We start from the raw sequence: 15,616 nt of genomic DNA, 5'->3' as shown, positions 1-15,616 counted from the left end.
AAGTGCCCACACTCACGTTGACAGACAGTCTGATGTATGTTGCACACAAAAAAGTCACCACTTCCAAACTGAATGGCTGGAAATAGTCTGGACCAAAAGGTGCCAAATGCCCAAACACTACATATCAATGTACAGAAGTTATTTTTTGCTTTATATTAAATACACAGTATTTATACTTTTGGACTGACATAAATTCTGATTGCAAAATTGATTTTTAAAAAAAATTGATTTATCCCTCACTAGTTTTATTATCATGGCATTATCATGGCATGGCTTGATCACATAAAAAAGGATGTTGTTTGATCAGATAGATCCTTACACATTAGCACAATAATAATCGGTTTATGTTCATGTTCTTTGTCCAATCGCATCTTAAGAACCGATTTAGGAAGGCATAAATCTGACACCAGTTTTAGGTCGATTCTGTTAGTCACACACAGACAGTTTCTTTTCCTAATTTCACTCTTATGTGGAAAGCTGTATACCTGTCTGATCCAAACTGATTCCCCTTACTGATTCACTCTCTCTTGACTTGGAAACCTACTCATTATTTCAGCTCCACCATTAATTTTTTTCCTCTAGGTCTCAAACATTCCTCACTGTTTTAAATTAATTAATTTCAGTTGAAAGTTAAACAAATGGCTGTGAATGTTTAACTGTTTTATGAAGCAGAGACTTGATTCAGAAAAGCAATAAAACTATTTTTTTTTTTTTTTTGGAAAAGAGAGTAAGACGTCATATAAAAGACAAAACAAAAATTGAATTATCAGCATATCGTCTACACTTTCCACGGCAAAGAATGAGAGCATATTCTCTAGAACAATTCCCATAACAGTCCTGGAATTCCTACAGTGATAACATAAAATGAAGATAAACAAGATCTCAACACTGCATGAAAAGTGGATGTTCAGGTTACGACTGCACACGGCAATTTGCAGGCAACACCCAAAACTGCCGTGAATGGTCAGAAATTGCTGTGGGCCTTGCTTGGCAGCTGTCCCCCCATGACCACCCTTCTCCTAATTCTAGGGGAGGCTTTGACGTGTAAATGAAAATGCTGTGAGCTATACACATGCAAATAAGGGTCGGGGAGTTTCACCCCAGGTAACATTTTCATTCTAAGAAAATCTCTGGTAGAAATAGATCAGGCTCACTATAACCTAATTACCATGTTTTATTGTTGTTGTTGTTGTTTTTTACATCACACATAACGTGCAACAATTACAACAATATGACATCCAAAAAGATAACAATCAAAAAATAATAATTTGACAATAAATGAATAAGAAACAAACAAAAATAGAACAGAATTGAAAAAAAAATAAAAAAGGGGAAAAGTACTATCTATTATGTATAATATAATGATTTAAGAGAAAGTTAGAAACCAGTAATTTGAACTACTTAAAGAAAGAAAATAAAAAAAATCATAAGATTCAGCGGCTATGCTAATGGGCTATATGCACGCATAAATTCCGCATTTGACGCAAGAATGCTCGTCCATTTCCGGTTGTGGAGATTAAAGCGGAGGAAAACCGAGGAAAACGGGATTATAGCAGAGTCTTCAAAATTTACTGTCCTCCCGTCTTTGAAACAAAACGTACATACGTTTAGATGTAATTTTATATATAGTTATGTTTATTTAATATCATTTTAAAAAGAAGCATAAACACAACGATGGGTGTCTGTTTTATCTGTTTTTGTGACTAACGTTTCTTTAGTATAACCATGGAGTATAAAATTCAATATAAATTCTCGGTATCGGACTCTACGATCGGCGGAAGTTATCGAGCATCCTTACACCTTCACCGGAAATACTGCTGTGCATAGAGCCCATTATTTCCCATCTGCTTTTCTACTGTTATCTTGGGACGCTAGTCCCAAGGTAAATAGTGTTTGTCAGCTCCAGTTTGCATCCAGCCTCTCACAAAAACACCAATGAAGAGATGACTAAATGCCTGTGAAGACACGACTCGACGCCAGTGAAGAGACGACTCAATGTCGGCGATATGCTATGCCCTAAATTAATACATGATTAACTAACTGTATTTTTCTATGTACATTTCTGAAATGCTTTTTTTGTAAAGCTGCTTTGAAACAATATGTATTGTGAAAAGCGCTATACAAATAAATTTGAATTGAATTGCTTGGATGACTGGTTGTGAACAGGTGTGTGGTGTGTCCAGGATTCTATTGTGTGGTAAACCCTACCTTTCATCCTTCATGTTAGGTATCTTTAACTACTATTTACTAACATCAAAAAACAACCACAAATTGTTAGGTATAATGTTCTAATGTGTTCATGTTGTATAAAGGGTATGTACTGACATCATTTTCCGGTTGGGACACGCTCCCTCAGCCGGATTGACTGGGAAAACATCCTGCAACATTTTAATAGGGGCAAATGTGAAAAGGGGAGTAAATTAAGGGAAGTGACAATGATCCTCTCAACTTACCAAAGAACCAGTGGTCCATGGACATTGACATGTGGCCAGGAAATGAGTTTCTTGAGAAGTACCTGACTTCGACTCTGGGGGAAATACATTAAGCTAAGCCTGTGAACGTTTTATCATCTAGGCAACTATATACAACACAGGTAGATCTAAATCTGTATGATCACTTATATCATTGTTATATATCGTTATAGCACCCGGCCCTAAAACTTGTTAAAGCATTACAGACCTAACATTGTCTTTCAGTAAAGCTGTTTGGAAACCATGCCTGTTTTGAAGAGCTATACAGATTAATTTGACTTGACGCTTGGTCTTATTTCAAGACTAGATTTGTTGGTGAATTTTAATTGACGAGGACATAAGGATATTTGGGCCGTTTCAATTTGTTTTGTAGAAAGTTATAAAGTTGTCTGGATACCCATCAGCTGTTACCGTCAGGCAAACAAGTTCAATCTGGATTCCAGTTGTTTCTATGAATTGCAGCGATCCATTTGCTTCTCTTTTCTGTTAAAAGATGGCACAGATTTCTTGTTGAATCGACTTGTAGAGTCATGACTCTTTACCATCATGTGCACTAAACACTCTACTGCAAAACACTTGCTGCTACAGAGATGGGATTCAGGTAAACCCACCTTTGGCATTAAAAAACTACTGTCAGGATTCACTAAAGACACAGAGAGAAAAAAATAGCGCTTAAAAAGCTTGAATAAGGCAATTTTTTGCGGCTGATCTTATTGCACATACATTTGTGGGCGTAATTGTAAATTTGTCTCATTCAAATTTTGAAGTAATCACGCAGAATACACTTCCCCCCACTCAAAGTAAAACCCCCAGGATATAAGGATATAATGTAATGTCCCTGCTATACATCACCAAATTTCAAGTAGGTTTATCACAGTAACATATTGTATCTACTTTTTAAACAGCATTAAAAATATCAAATGTAAAAATGTCAACACCTTTGTAACCTGTATGCTACAGCGTTTTGCTTCGTGGGTTGGGAAGAAATGACAGTTTCTTTCAGTTTTCCCCTCAAACGCTAAAACTACCTTTTATACAACATGTTGTGTTTCTGTGACTGTCCTTAGCTCTTGAATATGAGGCACACTATTAGTTGTCGTTTGCTAAGCATCTAGTATTAACAGAACACTGAATCGTTTCACACTGTACAGGTTTGGCACTGCAATGTGGGGTAAAAAACTACAAATGTACTGTAAAACGTTCCTTTACCCAGGGTTGAAAGCTTCCAGGAGTAAAGCGCAGTGTGAAACGTGTAAACAGTTAGGATGGAAAAAGGTCTGTAAAGGTCTTTTGCCAGAAATAATCTCCACAAAATGTTTCCTGTGATTGTGGATCAGATGTATAAAACGATCATAAGCAGTCACTCCTCTTCACAAAACTCTTTCAGTTTGAGTCTGTCTGCTGTTAATCAATCTCTTGAGTTTGCCAAAGAGTCTCGATTGACTTGAGATGGGACAAGGCTTTGAAGTTGGTGTTCTATCACACATGGTGTTGTGTTTTAAACTTTAGTTTCATCTGTCTACAGAATGTTTAAAGCATCAAAGACACATCGACAGAGATGTTCACATGCTCCAGAAATGTATGGCTTTGTTAGTTGACACTCGAAATTTGTGATTTTATAGTGTAAATGGTAAAAGGTTTGGGGCAACACTGCCAGTCTCTTCTAATTGACAGGGATCCAGGTTATGTGAGATCCTCAGAATATTTTTTTTATAGAGGTCACTAGCTTAGGAATTCACATGTATTCCACCATGCACCAGTGGCAAGGCCACATAAGGGCCAGGGTGGCACTGGCCCACCCAGAATGATGGCTGGCCCAAACAGGAAAGGTGCCAGAATATACTACTAATGGTCTGAAAATAAAAACAAAACAAAAAAACTGTAAAATAGTCATATACCGTAAAACTTCAAATAATAGCCTGGGCTTTTATTTTCCCAAATCGTCGAACTCCACCGGCTTGCATTTGAGACAGGCGTCTATATGAGACAGGCCTTTATAATTTAGTGTTGAGGTTTTGTTGATAGAGTCTCTAATTTCTAAAAATCTCCAAATGCTCCACTTTAAACTGCGGTCTTCCAACCTTTTACTATCGTGTCTGTCAACTGATTTTGATTAATATGCACGAGGGAGAGAGAGCAAGCTCGTGTTTGAAGACGTGAGAGTGTGTGCGACACAAACTAATATAGTTTCGCCATTATGAACAGAAAAGAGAAAAATAATCAGCTTCCCACTGATGTGGTTTTAAAGCTGTTATACAAATTTTTTTGGCCTTCAGAACATCCTAAAATGCACATATGTAGATCAGAGGAATCAAAATTTTCTCAGGGAAACCCTGAACCCCCCCTAGCTGACCTACCTCACATTCGGGACCAAAGTGATCATAAAAGCCTGACTTTGCATGGTAATGAAACTGGTTAATAGTGAGCATTAGATCCTAAACTAAAGTGTTAACTTTTTTTTTTTTAAATCATACCCTCATTAACCCCCCTAAAATGAAAATCCTAGTGATGCCCCTGGCGTACATTGAAATAAAACTATTTTATGGAATGGTCAACAATTTTGTCCCTTTTTAATGTATAACAATTACAGCTAATTATTAGCAAGATCACAAGGCAAATTTGAACAAAATGCACAGGACTAGGAACTGATGCTAAACTCACAATGCAGTGTTTAATCTTTCAAAGAATAATCTTCTCACATTCTGAATCGCCATGTTTTAGATAAGGACAGAAGTAAAAGGACTCAGTCAGGCATTTTAACCACATCTGGGGCAAAATATAAAAATACCAGGGACTGAGACTAGGGGTATACTAGCTAGTGATGATTCTGTCATATCAAAAATGTCAACACAGCACAAAAAAAAAAAACCAACAACAACTCCCAAACTGACAAATTCAAGCAATTTTCCAACAAGTGGCATTAATGGTTAAAATGTGTGTCTGTATGTTTCTTTGACAGAACAAGTGAGAGAGAGAGAGAGAGAGAGAGAGAGAGAGAGAGAGAGAGAGAGAGAGAGAGAGAGAGAGAGAGAGAGGGATGTGCCCAAGAGGGATGAAAAACCGAGAACATGTGCATACTTGGGTGTGTACCTTCAGGTAGTCTTTTCTTAGGTATTTATTTCTTCTGCGATCCTCATTCTGGTTGAGAACAGGAGGAACCTCTGGCCATCTTGGCTCTGAGTCACTGCTTTCTGATTTCAAACTTCCATCAAACGAGCAAGAGGAAGAAGGCTGATGGACAAATCACAACATTACAGTGAATGACAGGTCTCAACTATAAAGAGAATTCAGGCCAGTGTGAGAGCAAAACTGTAACCTGCTTTTTTGGGCCAGTGATTCATTGACACACTTTTGTTAGTGACTCTCCTGTTCAAACTCGTTCATCAAAACTAATCTCTTTTTCCGAGTTATTTGGTTCATTCAAAGAAAGAAATTAACGAAATGACCCGAAAAGATTTGTTCATTTTGATGAACGAGTTGAACAGGAGAGTCACAAGCGTATATCACAGAACAGAGCAAGGCGAGCACTTGTGCTTATAAAACGGCCATTTCACTAGATAAGACCCTTATTCATCGTCTGGAATTGTTTAAAGTCCTTTGAAGCCACACTGAAACTCTCATTTGGACCTTGAACTGTTCGGTGGCCAGTGAAGTCCATTATATGGAGAAAAATCCTGGAATGTTTTCATCAAAAACCAAATTTCTTATTGGACATTGGACATGGACATCTTGGATGACATGGGGGTGAGTAAATTATCAAGTTTTCTTTTTTTTAACTGAACTACTCCTTTAAATTGCAAAAATATTTCACAATAACTCTTTCTATGTGAATTTATTTTAGATGTAATTTATTCATGTGATGTCAGCATCATCACTCTAATCTTTAGTGTCACATGATCCTTTAGAAATCATTATAATATGCTGATATGCTGCTCAAGAAACATGTATTATTATTATCAATATTGAAAACAGATGTGCTGCTTAGAATTCAAGGTTCTTTGGTGAATTGAAAACAACATTTACTTTAAAAAAAAGTGTGTAGCATTATAAATGTCTTTACTGTCACTGATCAATTTATACGTTCTTTCTGAATAAAAGCAAACACTTATTTAAAAATATCAACCCAAAACTTTTGAACAGTAGTGCAAATCTGAATAAAATTACTACTATAACCTCAGACATTAGAACCTTTACTGTAAAGGTATAAATAAATAATAATAATAAATAGAGAAAGAATGTGATGAAGGAAGAGTGACCTCAGAGAAAGCCGCATCTTCATCAGTGAGATCAGTCTCCTTAAAAAAAATAAATGCACACATACAGTACACACAACAACAACAAAAAACACAGAATGAGTAAGAATGGAATTATAAATGGATGTAAACAGTTGTGTGTGTTCAAAGCTGAGAGCACTATACTGATATTAGTACATGAAAGCTTAAAGATGCATTCAGTAGTTTAGCGCCAATTTAACAAGTTTTACACATGAAGAAATAGTGTTTTTGTGAAGTCATCTGAATGACGTACACTCACATGAGATGAAGACTGTACTCATAATAGTTTTCAACATAAAATGTTTATGCATAATTATGCAAATTATGCATGGTGCGGGTCACCGAGCTCAATGCTGAAATGACGTGTTCTGTGGTTTCAACTAAACGTCAGTGAGAATCCTCTTGCTCAATGGCTGATGCCTTTGTAGATACACTAGTAATGTAGTGTTGTTTGGTGACGCAAAGAACAAAAACTAGACTAACAAACACACTTATTATCGTGCTTAACCAGCAGAGACAACGAGAGAATCAGTACCTGTACAGCCAAAGCAACAGAAAAGGTCTGAAGCCAGAAGACACGATGGCCAACAAACACAGAAAGCGTATGCAAACATTGACAAGACATACACACGAATGGAATATTTGATGATAGATAATATCCTGAATAGTGATGTCTCAAAAAAAATTCCAGGTAAGGGAACTCACTAGACACACCAATACCGGTGTAATTTACAAAAAAAATAAATAAATAAATTGTGGGTAACACTTTAGATTAGGTACTATCAATAAACATTCATTAAGTGTTTATTGAGGAAAAACTCCTAGTTAATAGTGGACATGTGTGACCAAACTTAGCAATAACCATGCTGATCGACATCAAAAGATTGCAAAGCAGCGTCTAACACTATTTTGGTGTTGATGCATCAAAAACAGCGATGCTAAGGCTAGCTAAAGAAGAACTACTGAATGCATCTTTAGTAGTCAAAATATTACATAAATATGCACACATGGCTGTGGAATAAAAGGGATGATAGAATGGGCTACTAGAAAACAATAAAATAAGCCAAACACTTAATCCATGGTAATCCTTCACAATTCACAGTGAAAATTTCCAATGAAAAGCTAGCCAGTATTTCTTACAAGGTGAGACAAAATGAGCATGCGGCTACATGCATTATTACATACAGCGCAGGCATTTATGACTACGTGTGCTTGTAAAAATGTATATTGGTACCTGTCCACTTAAGGCAGAGGCTGAGCTGCTTCCTTCATCTAGTGATGCACTGTAAAGAAAAACAGAAACATTGAGTGAAATGGACCCCTCAAATCAGGGGTTAGGGGCTATTGCACTATGATACTAATGTGTGCACTGATATTCTCAGAACACCACACAGTGGTAGGTTTGAGATTATATTCACCAATGATTGTGCGCGTGAACTCGACAAATCGACTACTGTGGGCTTCGACTGAAAACAGGAAGCAAATAGAGGTATGTGAGCTGGCTGAATTAACATCATTTTTATTCATATCTTTCACATCTACTGCAGTCAGATTGAACGTGGTCACTCATAATAACACGACTCACATGGCTGTGCACTCGTAATGACAAATCAAGGATTTTAAGAGGGTAAAAGCAGGTTTAGAACATGCCCCATTGAAGTTATATGTCTTCTCAGTTCTCCGTGCAAGCTGTTGTATTTTGGCACCTTAAGCACCTTATATTCCTTAAGCACCGAAACCTGCTGCTTGCACACGGGTTTCCCATTCACCTCAGTGAACATATAGGAAGAGGTCCATTTTTCTTGAAAAATCCGACACTCGTGTCCACTTTTCTCTTTTTTGACAAAGACATTTTGCTGATAAGGGTGCCAGGGCCAACAGAAAAGCGGAATAACGATAGAAATAAATGCCACTTACAGACCCTGAAGCTCAGTGCTGCCATCTGTTGTTTCCTCCGAGAATGAAAATGAAGGTCATAATTTTTTTTTTGCAGATTTATAAGTTTGACACCCCTGCTCTATATGAAGCATGGACAAAGGAGCAACCATGGATTAATCTGGCCGCTACCGAATCGCAGAGTCTTGGGCTGCGTTTCCCGATAATGTTGTCTCTTAGCGCGCTACGAATACTCTCAAGGTATAACTTCACTAAAGGTATACCATTTCTAATTCCTTAGCAGTGTTCAAGCAGTGTTCTTTAAAAAAGCAGTGTTCTTTAAAATATAATCACTTCAGAAATAGTTCAAATTGAATTTATTTCATTTTGTATAAATTATATCTTAATTTTAATCAATGTTTAATCAAACAATTGCCCCGATTTAATAAATAAGAAGCAAACCAAGAATGTCGGGTGTGGATTGAAGTGGATTCAATTATCATCAAAAAAAAAAAATTTAATCAAAAAGAAAATCAAACTGGCCGCGGGAGAGGCAGAAGTACCGCTGAAAGTGGCCGTCATCCAGGCGCAGCTCCTGCAGCAAATGGTGAAACTCGCCAAACTGGGTTCGCCTCCAAAGGGTCCGGTGGACACAAATACGGCGACGATGATCCATACGCCACTGTTCTTGTCTTGTAAAAAGATGGAGACCAACGGAACGCGCGAATGGATTCAAAGTGTTCAAGCGTATAACTACACGCGGTACACACAAATTTGCCGCGCTATTCGCATCTGGTGTGAACGGACAGTTAAGGAAAAAGCTGACGTTTTGGTAGTAATAGACAAGTTCTCAGGATGGATAGAAGCTTATCCAACAGGATGTGCTACAGATGCACATAAATGCTAAATGTATTGTCGCTGATTTCATTTCCAGATGGGGATTACCAGATTGCATTGCCTCAAATCAAGGTACACACTTCACAGGACAGGTAGTCAAGAAAGTGTCTAAAATGTTGAAGATTAAGTGGAATCTTCACTGGCCATACAGGCCACAAGCATCAGGACAGGTTGAAAGTGCAAACGACCTAAACAATTAAAGCCAGGCTAAGCAAAATGCATCAGGAAGGAGTACCATGGGTCAAAGCGCTGCCAACAATACTGTGTAGTATGAGAGCGTCACTTAACAGATCATTAGGACTGAGCTTCATGTTTCGGAAACTTGTCAGGTAAACGACCCTGGCTGTGGATCAAGAAATAACAATTCTGCTGTTGTTTCTTCAACTGGATAACTATTCCAGGTGTATATATTCATGTCTCTACCTGTTCAACCGTCAAATCAATAGTTTCTATACCCTGTTATCACCTCCCTCTCAGTTCTCTTTTTTTTATTTCAAGGGTGTTTCCACAATCAACAAAGAGCTCAGAGATTGAACTCTGAACTGGATTCTCCACCCTACAAATGCTCACGGTATAAAATTAATGCGCAAATGCAAGGCTTTGTTTCTATGAATACTGAATAGTTTGGTACAATGAGTAACACTTCATAATATCATTCTAAATCATTAGCAGACAGAATAAAAACAAGGTAACACATAAGAACAACATCTTAAAATGAGGTTCCATTTCAGGTGCATGTTAACTTCTATATATCAATAAACACAAATTAACTATGAACAACAGTTTATTAATTGATATTAAATTGAATAAATGCAGTCAAATGTTTAGCAGTTAATTCATGAAAACTAATGCATTGGTGAATGTTACCCACTTTACAATATGTAGCATGTTAACATTAGTTTAACTGACAATATTTTTACACTATTTATTAATCTGGGTAATATTAATTTATACTTCAGTATTACTACCATTACCTAACTTTAATTTGTAGTGAAAAAAAATAGCATTTATAAATTTGAATTTACCATGATCAATAAATGCTGTAAAAATATTGTTCAGTTATTTCATGATACCTTATGCATTAACTAATGGTCAACATATGGGAGCTTATTGGAAAGTTTTAATGAAAATATATGAAGTGTCATGACATTTCTAATGTACATTAACCATACATTATCTGCTAATAAAGACGCAAATGTAATGATATTTTTTTTTTTACAATTTTATTAAAGTTTTAAGTTTTATGGGGTCTTAGCTATCTAAAAAGTCCCATTATACTATTTATTATAGTATTATTTTAATTTAATAATATAATCATAAATAAACAGATTTTACTGTGCTTTTTTTATTCTTCTGGTTGCTTACCTAAAGCGGTTAAAGTATCCGACAACCCGCATTCACAGGAAATAGCTTACTTGAGCATTGGAAAATAAAGGTGAATAAAGTAGGTTTTTTTTAAGAAACCAGAATGTGTGTAGGAGTTAGAATACCTTCTGACAGTCTGAGATGGGGATCTCTGTTTGGTGCTGCTCCCTGAGTGGCTGAGAAACCTGCAATAACAGAACAACAATTCTGTCTTTTGACACTTCAAATGGAGCAGAACATTTTTTTAATCCTGGTGTCACAGTATGAGAATGAATATAGACTTTTGTTTTTCCTGCATCTGTATTGGTGTTTAACAAATGTATCTTTGTACAAAAAAATAAAAAAATAACACATGCCTGACAGCAAACCTGACATAAACAATTCCTCCCCATGAAAAAGGCAATTGTTATAGACCTGGGTCACAACGGTCAAACTAACTCATATATAGTCAGCCTAATGGTGCACAGCGGGGTACCTAAACCCTAAACCAACTTTTAGTTAATGATGTGTAAGAATGGGGCTTTATTAGTGCTGATCATTGATTCAAGTAACTTTATTGACATTTGGGTATAAAGAATTTTAATTAATTGATTTAATTTAATTAGTTAAAAATAATTTAATTAATTGTATTTCTACAATATATGGGGTAAAAACTTCTGAGTACGGCCCTATTCAGTTTGAACGGTGGCTACTGCAGTTGAATTTTCCTATTGGATGTTTGTGATGGTACTTGATGTAAGCGGTTGCAGGCGACGTAAGCAGATTCAGCTCACCACTCCCTTGGTATGAGCTCACCACGCCCTTTCAATAGAGTGCTGAAGTTACGACGTCACTCTGTAGGCCAAAACGTGGAAGTAAGTTAGCATTTTAGCACACCCGGTTCCCTCGCTCTAAAGCCTATGGGATTTTTGAATGGGTTTTTGCTAAATCGCCTGAAATAAGGTCTGTGGTGAACAGAGCCTCTAAATATTTTCACGTTTTGATCTATGACATAGAACACACAGTTATAACCTGCTTGTGTTTTTTTAAATCTATATATAGGCTTCAAAATGTATACATTTTGGATTAACTTGTAAAGATTATCTTGAAAGACAAAACGTTTAACAGTCACAACTCTTTGTTAAACACAGACCTTTTTTTTGAGATTTTTCAAAAGTCTACGGGGAAAATGCAGAGTTTTTCGACCGAGGGAACCCATGCGCCGCTAGCTTCCGAGTTGTCCTACAAAGTGACGTCATCACTTCGGCACTCTATATAAAAACCATCTTGTTCCGTCAAAACCACTGCGAGTCAAGAGTTGGAATTACAAGTATTGAAAACGATCAGGATAGAGTATTTTAGCATCTATTTAGCATAGCATTTATACAGTTATTATATAGTTTGATTATTTTGTGTAGCCTAGTTAGTTAGTTAATAGCATAGTACAGTTAGGATAGCTTCAAGTTAGCATAGATTTATCTGTATTATTTAGAACAGTGCTCGACACAGCTCACGCTGAAAAGCAACGCAGTGCCAAACACTGCTCCTCCTGCATGGACTCCACCTCCGCAGGGGCGTTTTGATGTGCATGTATATTTTAATCACAATTTATGGTTAGGCTAAAGTTAATCCTCTGGGGTCGACAAATGCGCCGACGCATTTTGCTGGATTTTTTCACATAGCAGCAAAATATCAATATGAATATATGCCTACAGAGAATGTGCGGTATTGACATCAACTCGACAAAACTCATCAGATTCCGGTCACGATGCGGGAGTTAAGACCGCAGTTTGAGCCAGCGGCTCTAATTGATATGGCCCTGTGTCCACAGACAATTCATCCTCCTCCACTTCAGGTGAAGGTGGGGAAGACCGTTCTGTTGCAAGGCTCCTTGCGTCACTCCAGACACTCTCCATTTTAGAGTCTGACAGCAACTGTCACTGCGGGTCTCGTTCTGCCATAGTAACCATGGTAACCGACATGGACAACTGCGTAGTGCGTGATGTCTAGCTGCACGCTGTTGTTGTTTCGTTCAAACATTATGGACCGTGGCAAACCAGACTTTGGGAAAAAATAACTAAAACGAGGATCAAAATCAACGTGCTGTTTTCGAGATGCAGTGAGCTCCACATCCTTGACAAACTTAGACTTGACGTCAGTTAGACATTTACAACAGTTTCTTTTTTACACAAAGTTTCATTTTATGCGATCAATCTATTTTGCAGTTCCTGACTGTTGTTTTCGTTGGCAAATTACTCTTCACAGGCTTGCAGTGCTTTTGGCCGTATTTGTGCGAAAAAAAAAAAAAAAAAAAACACGTTCCAAAAGTGTAAGTGTGGAAAAAAGCATGCGATTCTTTATGGCATTCTATTACCTTCATAGTTAAACATATAATGTGGGCAGTGATGAAAAGGTATTAGCGTATGCTGTGTGGTTGATGTCCAGTGTCGCTAGCTGAGCAGAAATACATAATTATGTTTTGCTTGGTCCCCTCAAAGTAGCATTTGGATTTTCTCCACAGCGTAAAGGTAGAGGGGTTGTATAGTTCGTTTCTGGATTAAATATATAGGCTATAATCTGAGTCAGTGTTGTAGTACTCGAGACTCGGACTCGTCTCGGACTCGGTCTCGAGACCATATTTTAATGGTCTTGGTCTTGTCATGGACTCGTGTGCATTTGGACTCGGAATTGACTCGTACTCGAACATTTTTTTTTTTAGGACTCCGAATTATTCCCGAGTCCACTCGAGTTCAATTAAAAATATTTTTCATTATTATTAATGTATGTTAATAAAATATTTCTTTAAATTGATTGACACGCCCAGTGATTGGTGATTTTCTAGTGCGCAACTGCGCATGACAAATTGTAATAAAATTACTTTTAACACCACCATGTGGCCTTTTTACCCTAAACTGATCATATTTTTAAAACTCTTAGTAAATTAAGTAAAAAAAAAATAAAATAAAAGTAAATTAGGTAATCAACCCTCACTGGTCTCGGTCTCGACTCGGACTCGACCGTCTCTGGTCTCGGACTCGACTCTCTATGGACTCGGTCTTGACTCGGACTCGACTCTCTCTGGTCTCGGTGTCGACTCGGACTCAAGTGAGGTGGTCTCGACTACAACACTGATCTGAGTGTTAACAAAGCTTGAATGGTGGGTGCTGGTGTTTCGCCTGCATTTGGCCAATCAGCACACACTAACGTCAGGGATAGTTGACTACAGTGCTGGTTTAGACCCTACTCTGAAGTTGAAGCTAAATTAGCTTCTCCAAAAGGAGTTCCTAGAACTAAACTCGTTCCTAGATTCTACGGCGTGAACGCGCAGAAACTGGGAACTTCTGCCAATAGATCTAGGAACTATGAATAGGCTCTTCCAGTGTAAAAGCTCCTTAAGTTTCTAGAACTAGTGCGAGAGCCCCTATTATTGCACAAGTTCAAAACATGCAAAAGATTGCGTTTTTGTACTCTGAACTGAAAAGAAAAAAAGAAAACAATTCTGGAATCTGAAACCACATTCACAGGTGACAAAAACAGATTTTTGGTAAACCACCTTAGTTTAAATTGAATTTCATTGAATTTCGGCTCATTTTTCATTATTTAAGATGTGATACATATGTAGCGTAAAACAATTTGTCAATACAATCAGTGGAAAAGATGGGATTTGAAAAACAAATAAAAATTATTGATTGGATGATTTTCTAGGTTAGACGCACTTCAGAGCATTCTCAATTCATGATGTCTGCCCAATGATCCATAAAGCACATTGGCTTACGATCAAAACTGCATGCAATTTCTTTTGTGAAATCAACCAACAAATTCAAAAGAAGTGTGTTTCCACATCTGCACATCAACAATATTAGAACGTGGGAAACTATTTTGAAACATTTACAACACTTGAGATTGCAACACTTGACTTTGACATCATTAAGCCAGGGCATGCACGTAAATACATACTAACACACAACACGCAGACACCAGATGTACTGGACATGCGTCATACACCCATATCAGATACAGTATAACACAGTATATCCACTATTTGAAATAAACACACAGATAAACACACACAGCTCTCCTTCTACCTGTGAGCTCTCCCCGCTGCTCTTCTACGGTGAATTAGACTCTCTGCCCTACAAATTAGGGACCGCCTCCTGAGAGTCAAACGTCATGTGTGTATCGATCAGATCCCAGGATTAGGTGGAAATGGAAGGGATGGAGAAGGAGAAGGAAGGAGAAAGAGGGGGAGGAATATGGTTCATTTGTTAGTAAATAGTGTGTCTGATTGAATTAATTCAATGCATCTGACAGCCGTTCTTTCCTTCAGATGCAGCATGCATGGATGATAGTTTTGAATGGGAACTGTCAATCTTGCTTTCATCTTTGAATCTCTCATAGACATAAATTAAAATGAAAAAGAGCAGTCATAGGAGGTATTAGGAGGAGGTTCAATAGAAAGAAAAGGTGAATACAAAACAGAGCAGTAGCGTATGTTAAAAGATATGTCTACATTATATTGGGATGACAATTTACAGTTTTCATTTAGTAGAATTCATTTCAATAATACAAATTATAAAAGCATAACTCATATGTCTCCAGCAGACCTCAGTTCCACCACTGCCTGTAATTTTCAAGTAACCATGAACACCTTGATAAGCTGCTTCAGGTGCATTTACCTTTTTGGCTACTTTATAGACCGTTTCACAAGATGTAAACAACACTGGTCCAGAAGCACTTCCTGTTTCAGTTTTTTAA

At 37.3% G+C, this 15,616-nt stretch overlaps 1 protein-coding gene across 4 annotated transcripts in view; it reads right to left on the bottom strand.

Moving 5' to 3' along the window:
* The window catches only part of lrch2 (leucine-rich repeats and calponin homology (CH) domain containing 2), a 61,550-nt gene that overhangs the window by 14,025 nt on the left and 31,909 nt on the right, over positions 1-15,616 (bottom strand). The window contains exons 12-16 of one of the 4 annotated variants that reach the window (XM_039649998.2): positions 14,947-15,015; positions 11,008-11,067; positions 7,980-8,028; positions 6,728-6,766; positions 5,562-5,702 (exon numbers count right to left, since the gene is read on the bottom strand). In XM_039649998.2, the coding sequence (XP_039505932.2) occupies positions 5,562-5,702; positions 6,728-6,766; positions 7,980-8,028; positions 11,008-11,067; positions 14,947-15,015 (358 nt within the window). The remainder of the gene's footprint in view (positions 1-5,561; positions 5,703-6,727; positions 6,767-7,979; positions 8,029-11,007; positions 11,068-14,946; positions 15,016-15,616) is intronic. The other 3 variants (XM_039649999.2, XM_039650000.2, XM_089130237.1) reach the window with 3 other exon arrangements.

This window comes from Pimephales promelas, chromosome 4 (genome assembly GCF_988280905.1).
Source record: "Pimephales promelas chromosome 4, fPimPro1.hap1.1, whole genome shotgun sequence".
In the NCBI taxonomy this organism is placed as follows: domain Eukaryota; kingdom Metazoa; phylum Chordata; class Actinopteri; order Cypriniformes; family Leuciscidae; genus Pimephales; species Pimephales promelas.
Note: the sequence above shows the minus strand (reverse complement) of the source record. Positions and strands in the feature narration are given on the sequence as shown.